At 39.9% G+C, this 20,818-nt stretch overlaps 1 protein-coding gene across 2 annotated transcripts in view; it reads left to right on the forward strand.

Annotated features, from left to right (window-relative positions):
* Nucleotides 1-20,818, forward strand: part of LOC126458421 (structural maintenance of chromosomes protein 4-like) — a 330,847-nt gene that overhangs the window by 146,553 nt on the left and 163,476 nt on the right. For both annotated transcript variants that reach the window (XM_050095456.1, XM_050095457.1), the window contains exon 6: nt 7,804-7,944. In XM_050095456.1, coding sequence (XP_049951413.1) covers nt 7,804-7,944 — 141 coding nt within the window. The remainder of the gene's footprint in view (nt 1-7,803; nt 7,945-20,818) is intronic.

Consider the following 20,818-nt stretch of genomic DNA (forward strand, 5'->3'; position numbering starts at 1 on the left):
CCAGGCAACACCGGTCAACTGCTGTTTGTGTATGAGAAATCGGTTGGAAACTGCCCTCATGTCAGCACATTGTAGGTGCCGCCGCCGGCGCCAACCTTGTGTGAATGCTCTGAAAAGCTAATCATTTGCATATCATAGCATCTTCTTCCTGTCGGTTAAATTTCGCATCTGTAGCACGTCATATTCATGGTGTAGCAATTTTAATGGCCAGTAGTGTAATTTTCCTGCCTTCATTGGAGATATTGCGATAACTTGGATAAGCATAATAGGTTCTTTCTTTTCTCATGCGCATTGTGACCAAATTGAAGTTTATACCAAATTTATGGTAATTTGGTTGAACTAATTATTATTTCAGAATGGAAAAATTTTGTCAATTTTTGGAGGGATTTTTTTAGAATCATTTTTAAAATACAACACATAGGCCTAAGCCATTTTTCCCATCGTATGTGAAGATGTTAGACAACAAAACAAAAGCGTTTCCTTGTCGCCCACAAAGGAAAGTGGGCAAGTAAAGTACAGTACGCATATTTTTAGTTGTTCTTTCAGTGGCATGTCAGAACAAGTTGGAAGATTTCGTATCAATAAACCTCTTTTTCTCATTGTCATTATCATCAAAATCATACCGTTATGGCACTGAAGATGTGAGGGAAGTGGTGCTGTGTCGTTGTGTATTGTGTGGCACTGCAATTTAAATAATAATGAAATGAGCAATTAATTACTAATGGTAATAATTGTATTCACACAAAATTATTTAACACAACCTAAAGTGCTCAATATGTTTTTGAAATGTCATTTTTCTCTACTAATTGCTTAGTGCTATATCATCTTTAAAACAGTTTCATTTTCCTCGATATATGTGAGTAACGCATTTGAAGATGAATGTCTATGTGTATAATGCGCAATCTCAAATGTGTTTTTCTTCCATGTCAAATTTATACCATTGCAGCCTTTTGGTATGATACGCACGAACTTTGTCAGTTGGCAGTTCCAACCCCTCAGCGCAGCGACAATCGTATTCTCTCACTCTGCTCCACCTATGTGCCCTGGAGATAAAACATTGACTTCAAATTTTTGTACTGTAACAAATACTCTATTGCTTGTAATCCAATGAACGCATGAACATCGGGATAATTTTGCATAGAACTGTGAAGTGTACTCATCGCATTTACCAGTATTGCAAGATGAGATGTTGTCTAAAAATGAACTGAGGAAATAATTTTTAAGAATGGACATTGTTGTTGTGGTTGTTGTACACATAGACCTCAAAGGTGTGTGTGATGCAGAGGGAATTTTGTTTAGCCACCGTGTTTGCAAGAGGGGGATGTTGACTTAGCTCCACATCGATGCTGCCAACCCACAGGTATGTGCAGTTCCTAGGGAACCGAACTGGTGCCAGTTGGCCAACATTTTAGATAAAAGCATGTGTGAAAGTGAAGTAAAAATAAATATACAACTGAAATTGAAATTTGATACTGTGTATTTTTAATGTTTTTTGCTTCATTGTGCAATTTTGGTCTTGTGGCAGTTCATGAATGCACATTTTTAAGATATGATAGTGCATTGACATTAGGGCCCTAATATCGAGTCTTTATGAATCCATGTTACTTCCATGCAGCATTTAGACTGTAGTGGCTGATTGGTATGAGGGACACGTACCAAATTTATGTTGGCAATGCCGAGAGAGAAATTAATATATATGCATTTCCCCTTTCACGACCCCCTCTCCTCACCCACTCCTTAATGCTTTCCCTATTAATCCCCCCCCCCAAAGACAAGAGCTAATCAGTTGCACTTTCAGGTGCTTGCTGTAGGTAATACAGTATTATTACTGTGAAGGGGTGCACAAAGTTTTCATGTTCAGCAGTAGAGGGGCACAACAAGCAAAAGTTAGGGAAACCATGTTGTAGAGCTACCAAACTGCAGAGATGTTGATTGCTATGGCACACCCACTGTTCCAAATACTCCCACACATTTTCTATGGGATTAAGACCAGATGATTTAGGAGGCCAGTTGAGGAATGATAGGGTGCTTGAGTGTTAGTCAAACCAGAAACACATGTATGCTGCCCTGTGAAAATGGTTGTTGTCATGTAGGAAGATGTGAATGTCCACAGCATACTGATTATGAAGATGTAGAAGAAAAGTCAACTCTTAGCCTTCGAGAATGTTTTTTATTTATTTATTTATTTATTCTTTGCCCATGGACTCCAGCTGAAAATCCAGCTGAGAGTATCGGGTGTGTCATACAATAGCCTATTAACATCAAACTTGATTTCAATATATATATAAATGAAACAAATGATTAAACAGAAATAGTCCATAATCATACAAAGGTTTTACATGTTTCACATTATACGTACACACAAATCAAAAAAACATACAGAAATGATAATTTTTACAGGTACATTTCAGTAATGATATATTTAAACACCATCTTAGTATTCACTCAAACTGTATATACATTTCTCTGTGAGATATAGTTTCAAATGATTTTTAAAACATTTTAGATCTGTTTCTTTTTTAATGATTTTGGGGAGTTTATTAAAAAACCTTTTGCCTGCTTCTTCTGGGGCAGTCATAGACAGTTTTAGATTTCTGTTTATCATGTAGTAATTTTCATTTCCTCTTGTACTGTGTTTGTGTACATCTTTATTTAGGAGGTGTTTATCACTTGACCTTACCACCATTATGCTTTGGTATATATACAGTGAATATACTGTCATAATATTATAGTGTACAAAAGCTTGCCTACAGGTCTGTCTTGGTGGTATTTTTGCAATGCATCTCACTGCCCTTTTCTGAATTGTGAATATTCTTTTTAGGTAGCCAGCTTGTGCATTTCCCCATATATGAACTGAATAAGACAAATGTGGGAAGACAAGTCCATAATACATTGATCTGAGGACTTTATCATCCACAGTCTTAGCTGTTTTATGCATGATGAAGATCTGTTTGTTTATCTTTTTACACAGTGCATCTATGTGCTCCCCCCATGCCAAATGTTTGTCTATTATAGTTCCTAGAAAATTTGTGCTGGTTACTTCTTTAATAGTCTTTCCATTTATATTAACATTTATATTATAATTTTCACTATGCTTGGTCTGAAATACTACATTCATTGTTTTAGACTGATTCATAAACAGGTTGTTTTGTGTTAAATATTTATTTGCATTTTCAATAGTCAGGAGTGCTTCCTTCTCAAGCTCCTCCTTTGTGTCAGCTGTGCAAATGATTGTTGTGTCATCAGCATACATTATAAGTTTCTGATTTATATAGCTAGGGAAGTCATTTACGTAGAGTATAAATAGTATTGGCCCAAGCACAGATCCTTGCGGCACACCGTGTTTAACTGTTTGTAATTCTGATATGTAGTTTGTTATATTTCCCCCACTAGTATGTCTGATTTCTGTGCATTGTTTCCTATTTGTAATGTATGATTTAAGTATATCATAGCAATTTCCTCTAATTCCATACTGATATAATTTCATCATTAATTTTGAGTGGTTCACACAATCAAATGCCTTAGATAGGTCCATAAAAATCCCACAAGTCTTTTGCTGCCTGTCAAGTAAATTAAGAATGTGCTCAATTATATCTGTTGATGCTGTTTTTATTGACTTCCCTTCTCTGAAACCATGTTGTGATGAATGCAGTATACTGTACTTTGTTATAAAACTTACAATTCTATTCTTTATTATCATTTCATAGATTTTAGCAAATGTTGAGATCAATGATATTGGCCTGTAATTTCCTAATTCATCCCTGTTCCCTTTCTTAAATATTGGCTTCACTTTACTTACTTTCAGTGAATCTGGAAATATACCTTCTTCTATCGCAGCATTCAGCATGTGTGTCAATGGTTTTAATATACATTCTCTGCATTCCTTTATGAGATGTGATGTAACACCATCCAAGCCAGAAGAGTGTTTAATTTTAAGTTGTTTTATTAGGTTTGACACTTCTGCATCTGTTGTAGGTATGAAAACCATAGTATGATTTGTATGTGGGGGGTTTAACAATTTACTTACTGCATTTGTTTTATTTTGACTTATTAATTCGTCTGCTACAGTAATATAATATCTGTTAAAAGTATTGGCTACTTCTAGAGGGTTTGCGTTGCTTTTCCCACTCATCAGTGGGCAGATGTCCTCTGCCCGATTTGTTACTTTTCCTCTCTCTCCATTAATGAACGACCATAAACCTTTTGAGTAGTTCTTTCCCTTATCTATAGACATCCTGATGAATGATGCTTTAGTTTCTCTGATAAAACTACAGTACTCTTTCTTTTTTATTTTATACAGTTTGTTGTAGGCCTCATTCTTTTTTTGTTTGGAGAGGTCATAATACACTCTCAGATTATTTCTGGCATGGATTACTTCTCCAGTCACCCAGCTTTTCTTTTTTTGTTGCTGTTTGACAAGCCTTTTACTAACAGGACATGTAACATCATAATAATAATTGAATAAAGAATAAAACTGGTTCCATTTGGTGTTTGCATCTTTAGCTGCATATATTGTTTCCCAGTTTTCTGCCTCTAACATCTTTTTTAGCAGATTTATGTTATGTGGGTAGTTCTGTCTTCTCATCTCCCATATCTTCTGCACTGAATCACTAGTCTTTATATTTATGTCTATCATGATTGCAAAATGGTCTGCTAATGTGGAGTTTATTACCTGTGTGTCACAATAGCATGTAGGAATATTTGTTATTACATGATCAATAATAGTTTCACTATGCTTTGTTACTCTGGTTGGTTTATCTATTTTTATTTTTAGATTGTATATGCACAATAAGTCCAGTAGGGTCTTAGTATTGTCTGTATTTTTACTCGTGTCTATGTTCAGATCTCCTATAATGATCAAATAAGCATATGTTTTTGCGAGGTGTTGGATTATATCTTCCAGCTGTTCAAAGAAGGTTTTAATTATACCATTTGGTGATCGATACAAACCTAATACACAACATAAATTCCCAGCAATTTTAGTTTCCAGTGCTGTAGCTTCAAAGCTCAATTCTATAGCATATTTTGTTATATTTATGGCTTTAGTTGATTTATAGTTAGAAAAAATGGCAACCCCACCACCTTTATAGGAAGTTCTGCAAAAACTGGCTACTTTCACATAATTCTTCAAGTTGTAAATTCCTATGTGATTTTCTTTTAGCCCATGTTCTGTAACTACTAGAATGTTTGGCCTATACTCCTGTAATATTACCTCTAGTTCCTCTGTTTTATTGTTTATGTATTGAACATTTTGGTGAAGTATTCTAACAGTTGGCTTTAAATGTAATAGTTCCCCTTCCTGTAATATACTAAGCACTTCACTTGCTCCCTTTGTTTCTGGTGCTATGCAGTGATTTTTTTCAGTTTGTGTCATTAATCCTGGATCGTATCTTTGTCCGGTGTTTATATTCCTCTCACTATTGTCACACTGGTATTTAAGATGGACAGTTTTACTTACATCTTTTTCCATGTTCTCTTTCTGCTTACTCGGTACCATAAAAAATCCTCACTTAGTGTAGCAGGTCTCCTAGTTCTCAGGCATCTGTCTTGATTGGAAGCTGCTTCTGCTGTTGATCTCCCAGGCCTCAGGCACCTCTTCTGTGTGGTTGCTGTTGCTGGTGGCTCCTGTGCTCCCCGACTTGGTGACTGCCCTTCTTTGTTAGCTGCTGCGGCTAATGACCTTTGTATGTTTTCCTCACATGCATTTTCATTGCCTTGAGGTAGTATTATGGGGTCTGCTGTTCTGGATGCTGTTGCTGATGACGACAGCTCTGCTGATGATTGTGGTGATTCTGCTGCTATTGGTTTATCTGACACTGCTGCTGAGAATATCTGAGCCTTTGCTTCTGCTACTGGTGTTTGTTGTAGCTCTACTGCAGATACTGATGGTTCCACTGTTACAGACAACTCTTGTTTTGGCGGAATTGGGATTGGAGACACTTCCATTACAGATGACTCATTAATAAATTTAAGTATTTCGGCACTAATAATCTTTTTCCCTTTTACGTTCATGTGGAGACCATGTCTTGTGAAGTGCTCTCTTTGAACACTGTTTATCTCTACGAAAGTCGTATTCTGGAAACCTCTACATATTTTCTCAAATAGCCTGTTTGCTGTAACAATCTCGATGTTTACGCACGAGTTTTCCATCAGATCGTGCCTCCTGGGGATACTAACAATGTAGAAATGCACTCGAGGCATCCTTTTGATTGTTTCCTTTAGGATTCTCGTTGCACGCCAAGTTTCATTACAGTAAACATCATTTGCGCCTCCTATTATGATGCAGCTGTTACCCGTCGTTAATATGTTGTCACTGTTTTTCAGAATTTCGCGTAATGGCGCGCCTGGTTTGATGATGCCTGTTACATTAAGGTGTGGGTGATTTCTTCTCATAATTTCCGTAACTCCTCTCCCATGACTATCTGCAAAAATATATGTCTGTTGCTTGTATCCTTGCTTATGCATAACGTGGTTGTTTACTTTTTTTTCCTTACGAATATTTACCTTGTGTTTTTCTCCGTTTAATCCACTTGTATATTTTTGTGTGGATAGTTTGTTCATATTTTTATCCATAGATGCACTATTAACACTTTCTTTTCTTGCGTTTAATTCACTTGTGTCTTTTAGAGTGATCAGTTCGTTCATATTTCTAGTTACAGTCGTACTGTTTACACTTTGTACATTTGGTTGTGCATACCTACGAATTTTATGGCTAGCATTAATGAGATCTTGTTGCCTTGACGATTCAGACAGTTCCCGTGTGGTTAGTACCAAATTTTCCATTGTTTTTATATGTTTTTTTATAATGTCAAGTTCTTTTTGAAGTTCGTCATGCACGCTGTCTTCTATTCCCGCGTAGCACTTTTCACTCGCGATCTCGCGGCCGTTACACTCTATGTCACATTTACACTGTATTTGTAAATCTTCTTGAGCATAACAGCGTGAATGGCACCATTTATGTTTAAACATGCATATTCTAACTCCATTTAGCACTGTTTCGTCACAAACAATACACTTGATTGAAATTAAGTCCTCAAAAACTGCAGAGCGGTTTAAAGTTACGTGTACACTTGCCGCCATATTCTTCTTCTCTCTGAAGCAAACATCCTGGTTCAAGTTCACAGTAACCTGAATGAATGGGTCCAAATCATGATATGAAAAAACACACAGAACCACCTCTGTCCTCAACTACAGCTCCACTCATTGCAGTATAAGTACATCATTGTACCATTGATAGACTTGACATCTTACATCATTTAAAAAGAGCCAAAAGTGCACATTATTGGACCCCAGTACATGCCTCCAGTTGGCTATCGTCCAGCTTCTATGCTGTTTTGGCCATTGAAAATATGCAGCTTTATGTGACTCTGTGAACCATGGCCATTTGTGAGATGTCCAAACACAAATGTCCATCATTTGCAGTTCCAATACAATGTTTGCTAATAAACTGGTTGCAATGGACCTGCATTCACTGATGGCATCAATTTGTGTTGGGTTGGAAACTAATTCTCATTGTTATGCACAACACTCATTTCTGATCCCTGTTGGTTAGAATATTTTTACAACCACTGTTCATATACTGGTTTACATTGCTGTGAGTAGTTCAGCCAACATTTCTGGTAGACACGTTAGACATTTGGTGTTCATATGAGAACAGATCGGCCAGATTTATTTACAAGGATGAATCAATTATAAATGGCATTTTATTTATTTTAAATTATGTATTGAACATTTAAAATTAAACTCTTGCTTCCTGTGATTATTCTTGTTGTTACGAGTGTGTGACAAAAATTTTATTTGTAGGTACCTTGCCAAACAACAGTTCGAAAATGTTCAGAATGAAATTTGTCAACTTCAGGCAGATTTAGAAAACCATACAAAAAGGCACGAAGAACTGCAAAACAAGAAAAATGAAATCACAAATGTAGTCAGTGATTTGCAAAGGTAAGTTCTGGAAGGCATAGTCTGATACTGGAGCTTAAAATGCACCTCTTTTGTTTGATAATTTCAGGTTATACATGGTGAGGCAGCTATAAGAGAAGTTCAGTGACATAACATGTATGAGACTTGATCAAGTAGTATTAAGAAAATAGCACTCCAAACCACTGTCCTGCCAGCAGGATAAGAGGTTCCAAAAACTCTTTGCCCTATTGTACCAAAAGTAAGCAAATACATAAGTAAGGTATGGTTCTTGTGTTTACTTGCATGCTTGAAGTCCACCAGTGTATGTTCTGCTGTTGTAGCACTCAGATAACTTGCTCATATAGTTATTGAGATACGCAGCAATCAAAAATGTGAATATTGTGTCAAGCACTCACAATCAGTCTTAGTTCTCAGAACTGGAAGTGTGGAGAATAAAATATGCCTAGGGAAAAAAACAACAACTGATGAAAGAAATGAACGTAACATTTTAGCATCAGTAACACACAGTGCAAATGTCACTAAGAGGCATCTTGGAGGTACAAGTAGGATCAACCAAACGACTTGTTCTGTAAATATTAAATTCCATCAAATTTCATCCTTTCCACATTTTGCCAATCTCGTCATCTCAGAGCAGCACTTGCAACCAACCTCCTCAATTATTTGCTGGGTGTACTCCAATATTTGTCTTCCTCTACAGTTTTTGCTCTCTACAGCACCCTCTGATACCATGGAAGTCATTCCCCAGTGTCTTAACAGATGTCACTTCTCCTTGTCAGTGTTTTCCACATATTCCGTCCCTTTCCAATTCTGCACAGAACCTCCTCTTCCTTACCTTACCAGTCCACCTAATTTTCAATATTCATGCTCTGATTCTCTTCTGTTCTAGTTTTCCCACCGTCCATGTTTCACTACCATACAATGCTGTGCTCCAAATGTATGTTCTCAGAAATTTCTTCCTCAAATTGAGGCCTCTGTTTGATACTATATAGAAGACTTCTCTTGGCCAGGAGTGCCCTTTTTGACAGTGCTTATCTGCTTTTGATGTCCGCCTTGCTTCGTCCATCATTGTTTGTTTTGCTGCCTAGGTAGCAGAGTTCCTTAACTTCATGTACTTCATGACCATAAATCCTGATGTTAAGTTTCTTGCTGTTCTCATTTCTGCTACTTCTCATTACTTTCGTCTTTCTTTGATTTACTCACAATCCATATTCTGTACTCATTAGACTGTCCGTTCCATTCAGCAGATCACGTAATTCTTCTTCACTTTCTGTCAGGACAGCAATGTCGTCAGCGAATCATATCATTGATACTCTTTCACCTTGAATTTTAATTTCACTCTCGAACTTTTATTTTATTTCCACCATTGCTTTTTCGATGTACAGATTGAACAGTAGGGGCGAAAGACTACATCCCTGTCTTACACCCCTTGTAATCTGAGCATTTTGCTCTTAGTCATTCATTCTTATTATTCCCTCTTGGTTCTTGTACATATTGTATATTACCCGTCTCTCCCTATAGCTTACCCCTATTTTTCTCAGCATTTCGAACATCTTGCACCATTTTACATTGTCAAATGCTTTTTCTATGTCGACAGATCCTATGAATGTGTCTTGATGTTTCTTTAGTCATGCTTGCATTATCAACGGCAATGTCAGAATTGCCTCTCGGTTGGCTTTACCTTTCCCAAAGACAAACTGATCACCACATAACACATCTCAAGTTTCTTTTCCATTCTTCTTTATATTATGCTTGTCAGCAAGTTGGGTGCACGAGATGTTGAGCTGATTGTGCGATAATTCTTGCACTTGTCAGCCCTTGCAGTCTTCGGAATCGTGTGGATGATATTTTTCTGAAAGTCAGATGATATATTGCCAGACTCACACATTCTACACACCTACATGAATAGTCATTTTGTGGCCACTTCCCCTAATGATTTTAGTAATTCTGATGGAATGTTATTGAACCCTTCTGCCTTATTTGATCTTAATCCCTCCAAAGCTCTCTTAAATTCTGATTCTAATACTGGAGCCTCTGTCTCTTCTAAATCGACTCCTGTTTCTTCTTCTATCGCATCAGATAAATCTTCCCCTTCATAGAGGCCTTCAATGTACTCTTTCTGCCTATCCATTCTCTTCTCTGTGTTCAACAATGGAATTCCGGGTGCACTCTTAATGTTACCAACCTTGCTTTTAATTTCACTGAAGGCTGTTTTGACTTTCCTATATGCTGAGCCAGTCCTTCCTACTATCATTTCTTTTTTGATGTCTTCACATTTTTCATGAAGCCATTTCGTCATAGTTTCCTTGTACTTTCTATTTATGTCACCCCTCAGCGACTTGTAGTTCCGTATTCCTGAGTTTCCCTGAACATTTTTGTACTTCCTTCTTTCATCGATCAGCTGAAGTATTTCTTCTGTTATCCATTGTTTCTTTCCAGTTACCTTCTTTGTACCTATGTTTTTCTTTCCAGCTTCTGTGATTGCCCCTTTTAAAGATGTCCATTCCTCTTCAACTGCACTGTCTACTGGCCTATTTACAGTCTTAGAGAACTTAAAGCATATCTCATCATTCTTTAGTACTTCCGTACCCAACTTCTTTGCATATTGATTCAACCGAACTAGTCTCTTAAACTTAAGTATACTCTTCATCACTGCCACATTGTGATCTGAGTCTATATCTGCTCCTGGGTATGCCTTAAAATCCAGTTTCTGGTTTCAGAATCTCTGTGTAACCATGATGTATACTAACTGAAATCTTCCTGTATCACCTGGCCTTTTCCAAGTGTACCTCCTCCTCTTGTGGTTCTTGAACAGAGTATTTGCTATTACATTCCATGCCCCAAGCTCATATTTCCCTCTAACCTTTTCTTCTACTCCTTCACCTACAACTGCATTCCAGTCCCATATGACTATTCGATTTTCGTCTCCCTTTTACGAACTGTACTACTCTTTCAATATCCTCATATACTTTCTCTATCTCTTCATCTTCAGCTTGTGTCATTGGCATGTATACCTGAACTATCGTTGTCGGTGTCAGTTTGCTGTTGATTCTGATAAGAACAATCGTACCATTGAACTGTTGACAGTAACACATTCTCTGCCCTACCTTCCTATTCACGACAAATCCTACTCCCGTTATACCATTTTCTGCTGCTGTTGACATTACCCTAAACTCATCATACCAGAAATCCATTTCTTCTTTCCATTTCACTTCAAATCCGTTTCTTCTTTCCATTTCACTTCACTGGCCCGTACTGTATCTAGATTGAGCCTTTTCATTTCCCTTTTCAGATTTTCTAGCTTCCCACCCACGTTCAAGCTTCTGACATTCCACACCGTGACACATAGAACATTATCCTTTTGTTGATTATTCAATCTTTTTCTCTTGTTCGCCTCCCCTTAGGCAGTCCCCTCATGGAGATCCGAAGGGGGGACTATTCTGAAATCTTTTGCCAATGGAGAGATAATCATGACACTGTTTCAATACAGGTCACATGTCCTTTGGGTACACATTATGTGTCTTTGATGCAGTGGTTTCCATTGCCTTCTGAATCCTCATGTCGTTGATCACTGCAGTTGCTTCCGCCTCTAGGTGAATTTGCCGCCCCAAGGACAAGATAGTGCCCTGAACCTCTGTCTGCTCCTCCACCCTCTGTGACAAGACCATTGGCAGAATGAAGGTGACTTCTTATGCCAGAAGATTTTGGCCACCAAATGCTGATTATTAATCAAAATTTAAGCAATGGCAGGTTTTGAACCCGGGGCAGAGGACGTTTTGATTACTAATCAAAGACACAACCCGAGACCACGGTAGCAGTTAGCTTCCTGGTCATGACTGGCAAAATTGATTACAGTTCTCTGAATGTTATCTATGAAAAGTGCAAAGAATATCTATGCAAAATTTTGTTTAAGGAGTGAGCATCATTTACAAACCATGGGCATGTCATTCTTTGCAATAAGCACTAATCATCAGTTGGAAATCCACATCGACTCAAAGAAGTGGATAAAAACAATGCTCGTGGTTGCATTGTTGCACATTTTTCAAGGCCCAAATATTGGTCCCCTTTTATTGATGGAAATCTAAATACACTCAAGTATCTCATTTTCTTAAGATATGCTGCTGTCACAGTTATTGGACAACATCACATGATACACAAGGCTATCAGTGTGGTACCAACATAATGGATGTCCTTCATATTTGACACATGTAAAGAGGTCTATTGAAAAACAACAATGACCCTCAAAGCCATGAAATGCCTTATAACACTGGCCTGTGCTGCCGTTAACTCCATAAGAAATTCAAGACACCGTTATTTTTTTTCTCCAGAATCTCTTTGCAACATGTAGCAATGCTCAAAATCAACATTTTGATCAATTGGTATGACAGTCATAATAATAAACACAAAAACTGTACCCGAGTTATGTGTTTGTTACACTTGGTAAAAAAGTGCAGACATTTGTGGAATACGTTCTCTTGATGGCAGGACAGTGGTTTGCGGGGCTGTGATCTCGATACTATTTGATAAAGTCCCCTACATGTTATGTGACTGAAATTTTCTTAAGAGCTTCTCTCAAGTGCAACAGAAGAAAGTATTTCCCTGTAGATCCATTAGGGAAAAAAAGAAACAAAGTTGTCATAATTCAGCAACTATAAATGATAAAAATTGCTTGTGAATGTCAGGAAATTCACCATATTATCCACTATAACTTGGTAAAAACCACACATTGATATTTTTATTCATTCTGGGTATATTTGGGGTGGCTTCTCTTAGCTGCCTCATGCTGTACAGGTACATGAATGAAGGTTGGTGTCTTGCTCACAGATAGAGGATATCGATTATAATCAGTATAGGCAATAGCTGTGTTAAGTTTATCTAGCCTTGTATTTTCAGTTAGTACATTGATATTTCATGTATTATATTGTTATTGTAGAGGAAGCATGTGCAATTTCTGTAAATTAGAAATTGTTATACAATGTTGATTCACCTTCCAATCGTTTTACAATGACATCAGGCATATCAGATTAATATAACAAAAAAAAAAGATAATTTGTAGTTAACAATGGAACACAAACTTTAAAAAGAAAACAATTAAAAGTTAACAGATTGATACATGTCAACATACAATTACATACATATCCAGTTTTGCAAGTTGTGCAAAGCTCTTTTATACATACTGCTGGCAAACACATTTTCTGATAATACAAAAATTAATGCCACAATATTCGTTCAAATTTCCTCACTAGTCACTACACACATGCATATAGACAATGGGAAACACTACTTTCTCAGTTAAATGTGCTGATGCCCCAGTAAGATCTTTATCAGCAGATGAGTTAATTAGAAGAGACAAGGAACCACACTTTCCTTACTGAAAGAAAAAAGGGTTAAGTGGCGAGTGACATTAACTGAAACACAACCAAAATGGTACATGTCCAAAACTAATGAAAGGCAAGCCTGAACAACGGTGAGCATGTCTGACTTCCCCAGTGAGATGACAGCAGGTGTCATTGTCCCTATCCAGAGACCTTGAGCGTGCAAGTAAAGCACTGGCAAACCATGGACCAGGCCTTCATGTCGGGTGGGATTCCCAGAACTTTGCATCCACGACTGTAGCTGATGGCTGTCAGTAGGCGCTTCCAGAAAATACTGCCATTTCAATACATATCAACATAAAACTGTGATACCGTCACCACTATAGATAATATTTAATAATCTAAAACACCATTTGACTCACAAGAAATATACAATTTTTTAAAAACAGAAGCTCTTTTCATTGCATAACAAATGACATGACATGCATAATAAATGGCTTGACAAAAAAGACAAGAACATATTTCAACATTTACTTTGAAAATAAATAGTTTTCATAGAAAAAACTCACGGCTCACTCCAAACGTCATTTGATGATACACTTCACACAATATGATTGTAATTATACACTCCTGGAAATTGAAATAAGAACACCGTGAATTCATTGTCCCAGGAAGGGGAAACTTTATTGACACATTCCTGGGGTCAGATACATCACATGATCACACTGACAGAACCACAGGCACATAGACACAGGCAACAGAGCATGCACAATGTCGGCACTAGTACAGTGTATATCCACCTTTCGCAGCAATGCAGGCTGCTATTCTCCCATGGAGACGATCGTAGAGATGCTGGATGTAGTCCTGTGGAATGGCTTGCCATGCCATTTCCACCTGGCGCCTCAGTTAGACCAGCGTTCGTGCTGGACGTGCAGACCGCGTGAGACGACGCTTCATCCAGTCCCAAACATGCTCAATGGGGGACAGATCTGGAGATTTTGCTGGCCAGGGTAGTTGACTTACACCTTCTAGAGCACGTTGGGTGGCACGGGATACATGCGGACGTGCATTGTCCTGTTGGAACAGCACGTTCCCTTGCCGGTCTAGGAATGGTAGAACGATGGGTTCGATGACGGTTTGGATGTACCGTGCACTATTCAGTGTCCCCTCGACGATCACCAGTGGTGTACGGCCAGTGTAGGAGATCGCTCCCCGCACCATGATGCCGGGTGTTGGCCCTGTGTGCCTCGGTCGTATGCAGTCCTGATTGTGGCGCTCACCTGCACGGCGCCAAACACGCATACGACCATCATTGGCACCAAGGCAGAAGCGACTCTCATCGCTGAAGACGACACGTCTCCATTCGTCCCTCCATTCACGCCTGTCGCGACACCACTGGAGGCGGGCTGCACGATGTTGGGGCGTGAGCGGAAGACGGCCTAACGGTGTGCGGGACCGTAGCCCAGCTTCATGGAGACAGTTGCGAATGGTCCTCGCCGGTACCCCAGGAGCAACAGTGTCCCTAATTTGCTGGGAAGTGGCGGTGCGGTCCCCTACGGCACTGCGTAGGATCCTACGGTCTTGGCGTGCATCCGTGCGTCGCTGCGGTCCAGTCCCAGGTCGACGGGCATGTGCACCTTCCGCCGACCACTGGCGACAACATCGATGTTCTGTGGAGACCTCACGCCCCACGTGTTGAGCAATTCGGCGGTACGTCCACCCGGCCTCCCGCATGCCCACTATACGCCCTCGCTCAAAGTCCGTCAACTGCACATACGGTTCACGTCCACGCTGTCGTGGCATGCTACCAGTGTTAAAGACTGCGATGGAGCTCCGTATGCCACGGCAAACTGGCTGACACTGACGGCGGCGGTGCACAAATGCTGCGCAGCTGGCGCCATTCGACGGCCAACACCGCGGTTCCTGGTGTGTCCGCTGTGCCGTGCGTGTGATCATTGCTTGTACAGCCCTCTCGCAGTGTCCGGAGCAAGTATGGTGGGTCTGACACACCGGTGTCAATGTGTTCTTTTTTCCATTTCCAGGAGTGTAGTTACATGATTTTAGAGTAATGTAACATCAAATCTCAACAGGAAATTATAGAATACTGTAGAGGACAGTTACATTAAAAATTGCGAATCTATCAAGAAACAAAGTGATGCTTGTTTTCCAGAATTAATTAGATTTTAAATCTTAGATATGGACTCCACATCAAAGAAGAAAGCGTGGGAGACCTGCGAGTTGTTGGAAAGACGACGTCAATGAAGCAATGGCGGTGAGAGGTCTTAAATGAAGGAGACTGGAATGACCATGAATGATGGAGATTGGGATGCGAGAGGCGGCAGCAGCCGTAGAAACCTCGCTCATATATATATATATATATAAACTTTTAAAGTTGGGGACATGTAGTCATCATCAGATGTCGACAAGTGCAGATGTTTTCTCTTGGTGTTTGCTTGCCATTGGATTGCAACATTCACTTGTGTTAATGTACCTCTGCAGTGCCTGGGCGACATTATTATTGTTGCCATTTGTGGTGCATTGTGCCTTTGTACAAGTTTTTGAAGGCAATAGACATTGACCTTGCTGGCCAATTCAATAAGCAACAGCTTATTGGTGGTCCAAATGTCTTTTGTGGACTGAGATTGCCTTTCACATGTGATGTTACTGCTGTTTTGGAGGCAGTACATGGTTGACCTTGGCTCTTGTATGGGGCAACCATGCAGACTACAGTGACCTTGAAGCTTTCCCTAATCCAAATATTCTTTTATGGAAGACATGGAGTGTAACAGAGACTTCAGGAAATCTAGCTAAGGTACTTTGGTTCCAGATAAGCCCTTTCTTTTGTCAACAAGAAGAAAGAAGAGGCTGAATACTGACAAGTACCTCTATAGTTGGGCCAAAGCAGGCAATAACAATTATGAAATAAAGATTGTAATTTATGATATGTGAAATTTAATAATTGTTTACTGAAGCCAAACAATTAACACAAACACAGCCATGTTTGGTATTGGCAGATGCAGCTTTGGAAGTGGCACATAGTCACACCAGTAGCTTTAATGTAGGTTATAAGACGTAGTTCTGTGTTTGGGTAGTGAAAGTAATGGATTTTGGAAGCATATTGGGTGTGCATATATACTACATGATCAAAAGTATCCATACACATGGTTGAAAATGACATACAAGTTAGTGATGCCCTCCATCGGCAATGCTGGAATTCAGTATGGTGTTGGCCCACCCTTACCCTTGATGACAGCTTCCACTCTCACAGGTATACATTCAGTCAGGTGCGGAAGTTTTCTTGGGCAATGGTACCCCATTATTCATGGGGTGCTGGTCTGAGGAGAGATATTGTTGTAGGTCAGTGAGGCCTGGCACAAATGGCGTTCCAAAACATCCCTAAGGTGTTCTGTAGGATTCAGGTCAGGACATTGTGCAGGCCAGTCCATTACAGGGATGTTATTGTCGTGTAACCACTCTGCCACAGGCTGTGCATTATGAACAGGTGCTTGATCTTGTTGAAAGATACAGTCACCATTCCCAAATTGCTCTTCAATAGTGGGAAGCAAGAAGGTGCTTGAAACATCAATGTAGGCCTGTGCTGTGATAGTGCCGTGCAAAACAACAAGGGATGGAAGCCCCCTCCATGACCACACCATAACACCACCGCCTCCAAATTTTACTTTTGGCATTAAACACGTTGGCAGATGATGTTCACTGGGCATTTGTCATACCCATACCCTGCCATCAGATCGTATCATTGTGTACCATGATTCGTCACTCCACACAGCATTTTTCCATTGTTCAATCATCCAATTTTTATGCTCCTTGCACCAAGCGAGGCGTCATTTGGCATTTACCGGCGTGATGTGTGGCTTACGAGCAGCCACTCGGCCATGAATCCAAGTTTTCTCACCTCCCACCTAACTGTCATAGTACTTGCAGTGGATCCTGAGTCAGTTTGGAATTCCTGTGTGATGGTCTGGATAGATGTCTGCCTATTACACATCACTACCCTCTTCAACTGTTGGCAGTCTCTGTCAGTGAACAGACAAGGTCGGCCTGTATGCTTTTGTGCTGTACTTGTCCCTTCACGTTTCCACTTCACTATCACATCATGAACAGTGGACCTAGGGATGTTGAGGAGTGGGAATATCTCGCGTACAGACATATTACACAAATGACTCCCTATCACCTGATCATGATTGAAGTCCGTGAGTTCTGCGGAGCACCCCATTCTGCTCTCTCAAGATGTCTAATGATGACTACTTAAGTTGCTGATATGGAGTACCTGGCAGTAGGTGGCAGCACAATGCACCTAATATGAAGAACATATGTTTTTGGGTATGTCCGGATACTTTTGATCACATAGTGTATATGGGAATTGGGAACTCAGAGTGAGGGACAATATGTCAACCATGGGTTCCCTGAATGGGCTTCAGAAATGTTTATTAGAAGTTGCGGAGACCGATGGTCAGCTGGAATGCCACGGTGTGGAACTTTGAAGAAAGCACAAATTTTGTACTTGCAGAATTTTCATGCTGCGGCACTAGCTTTGGAGAATCGCAGTGAACAAATTGTATTCTGAATATTACTGGTCATTTGCCTTCGGCTTTACAGTACAGAAATATTTAGAATTATTTGGTATAAAACTGTAGCTTAAATCTGAAATGTAACCTCATTCTCGCACAATCTTATGCTGAACTAGATACTCATGTGCCCATTCTTTGCAGTAAACCACTAAAATTTATTGTCAAATTTTGTTAACTAAATAGAACAACAGACAAATTCTCCTGTGTCACCTAGAGTTATTGATTACAGCCTTCCTATATATATTGTCAGAAGCAGAAACGTTGCACCTGACTGGAACAGCGTGTGACCACTTGTGGTCGCTCCCCTACACTACCAAGAGCCAGAGATCTTAGGAACCACACATCATGCCAGTAGCCTTTGTGGTGAAATAACATTTATGCCCACTGGGTCACATGCTGTATTTTGAAGACTAAGAGTGTTTCAGTGCAGAGTACCTTTATTGTTTATCAAGCCAGTGTGAAGTCAAAGAAAAGATCACACGTAAAATTCAGGCTGCTTTTAATAACAGAATTGCTGGAAACTCACAGGAAGGAACTGCAATGTAGGAACCTGTTTCAAACTCCTATCAAAATTCATTTTAACTGATAACACTTCGTAAAAATTGAAGTAATTTTAAACCGATAATAACTGTGCTACATTAATTTAAAGAAAACTCTGCAGCCACATATCAGCAGCTGCTTAAACTACCACCCATAAGCTAGGCATGTCCACAGAAACTACTTGCTTGAAAGGTTGAACTTCAGCCTTCTCTTCACTGTTACAGAATTTTTTCTTCCCTATTACAGCATTTTAAAGCCCAGTGATTATTAGGTTTTTATCTCCTTTTACATAGTGACTTGCTCTTTCAGTTCCTTTTGTATACCCTCTCTGTCTTGTAATCATTTGCTTGTGATGTCTGAATGTATATCTGAAGTATTCTTGTTGACGTTGGTTTAGTTAAAGTTCTGATGAGAATAATTCGTTTGCTGAACTGTTCATGGTAACTCACTCCTCACTCTACCTTCCTATTAATAATAAAGCCTACTCCCCTTACATCACTTTCTACTGCTGTTGATGTTGCCTTATATCCAATTGTTGAGAAATTTTTATTGTAATTCTGTCATTTCACTGGCTACTACTGCATCTAGATTCAAATTTTCATCTCTATTTTCAGATTATCTAATTTGCCTACCATTTTTAGACTTCTTTCACATCACATTGCAACTCATTACCCTTTCTTTGGATTTTTGGTCTCTCTCTCTCTCTCTGTCTCTGTCTCTCTCTCTCTCTCTCTCTCTCTCTCTCTCTCTCTCTCTCTTTTCTCCAGGGCTACCCTCCACTGTGCTCATACCTACAACTAAACATCTTTCAGCACCTCCTGTGAACATGTGTTCGGATATCAGAAAGGATGTTCTTCCAGACCCATATTTATGGGTCTTATTGTTGATGTTCAATGAGTACTACCATCCCTGAAAATATTTTACACTTTTTTTTAACATCTTGTATATGAAAAATAGTGAGCCAAATTATTTAGGAGTTAAGAGATGACTCACGGTAAGGCGGAAGCACTGTGTTGTCGACAGATACACAAACAAAAGGTACAAAGCTTTGCTTTGCTAGCTTTCACACACACACACACACACACACACACACACACACACACACACACAAATTAACACAATATTGGATTTGGGGGGGGGGGGGGGGGGGTGGCAGTGAGCTACCTTAGGTTTAAGCCAGGGGCATATGGGAGCAAAGGATGTGTCTTAAGGATAGCTGCCCTATCCATCAATCCACCCAGTACCTCCTACTCCAGTCCCGTCACAGGCTTATCCTATCCCATCAGAAGCTGGGACACCTATGAAAGCAGCCATGTTAAATACCAGCTCTGCTACAACTACTGCAAAACGATTTACATTGGTATGCCAACCAACCAGCTGTCAACCAGAATTAATGGCCACTGCCAAACTGTTGCCAAAAACAAAGTGGACTGCCCAGTGCTGCAACATGCAGCAGAGCACAACATGACAGATTTCAATGGCTGCTTCACAAGCCTTGCCATCTGGATCCTCCACACCACTGCCAGCTTTTTCGAGCTACGCAGATGGGAGCTTTCCTTACAGTACACACTCTGCTCTCCTAACCCCCTTGGCCTAAAACTAATGTAATTCGCAGTACCCCCAACCAATAGTGTGTGTGTGTGTGTGTGTGTGTGTGTGTGTGTCCATGCTCATCTGTCTGCCATCTGCCCCCTCTAACTGCACCACTAGCTAGCCCGCAGACAAGCTGCTGGACACTTCCCCCCCCCCCCCCCAAACCCCCTCCCAGCCTCCTACCTCTCTCCATCCCTGACCCCAACCTGTCCTGCAGCGCCACCTCACCCAATACACTCACCATGGGCCAGGAAAGAGCTGGCAGTCGAATGAGCATGATTTAGGGAGAAAGAGTGTGTGTGTGTGTGTGTGTGTGTGTGTGTGTGTGTGTGTGTTTCCTACAGCTTGAGAAAGGAATTTCATTCTGAAAGCTAGCAAAGCAAAGCTCTGTACCTTTTGTTTGTGTATCTGTTGATGACACAGCGCTTCTGCCTTTTGGTGAGTCGTCTCTGTATTCCTAAACAATTTGTTATTCTCAACCAGAACTTGCCATGCATTATTAAAAATAGTTAGCCAGTTGACATACTCCACATCATAAATAGCGTGGACATAAATCATGACAATTGCAAATTACCAACATCCACATGCGAAGATGACAAGTGACTTCTGTATACAGCAACAACACCTATTGAAAGTGCTGAGAACTTCAAGAACTTCTCTTACATCTTCTTATAGTTTTTGTGGAGTAATGAGTATTCCATGAGGTATCAGGCTTAAAATCGGACATCATTGACATCTTGCCGCAATATTTCACACTGAAACTCACTAAAATTCACATGAAGATGGTTAAATGGTTGTCAGCGGTAATATTGTGGCAAGATATCAATGTCGTCTAGCTGCAAGCCTGAAACTTCATTTTAT

This window comes from Schistocerca serialis, chromosome 2 (assembly GCF_023864345.2).
Source record: "Schistocerca serialis cubense isolate TAMUIC-IGC-003099 chromosome 2, iqSchSeri2.2, whole genome shotgun sequence".
Taxonomy (NCBI): domain Eukaryota; kingdom Metazoa; phylum Arthropoda; class Insecta; order Orthoptera; family Acrididae; genus Schistocerca; species Schistocerca serialis.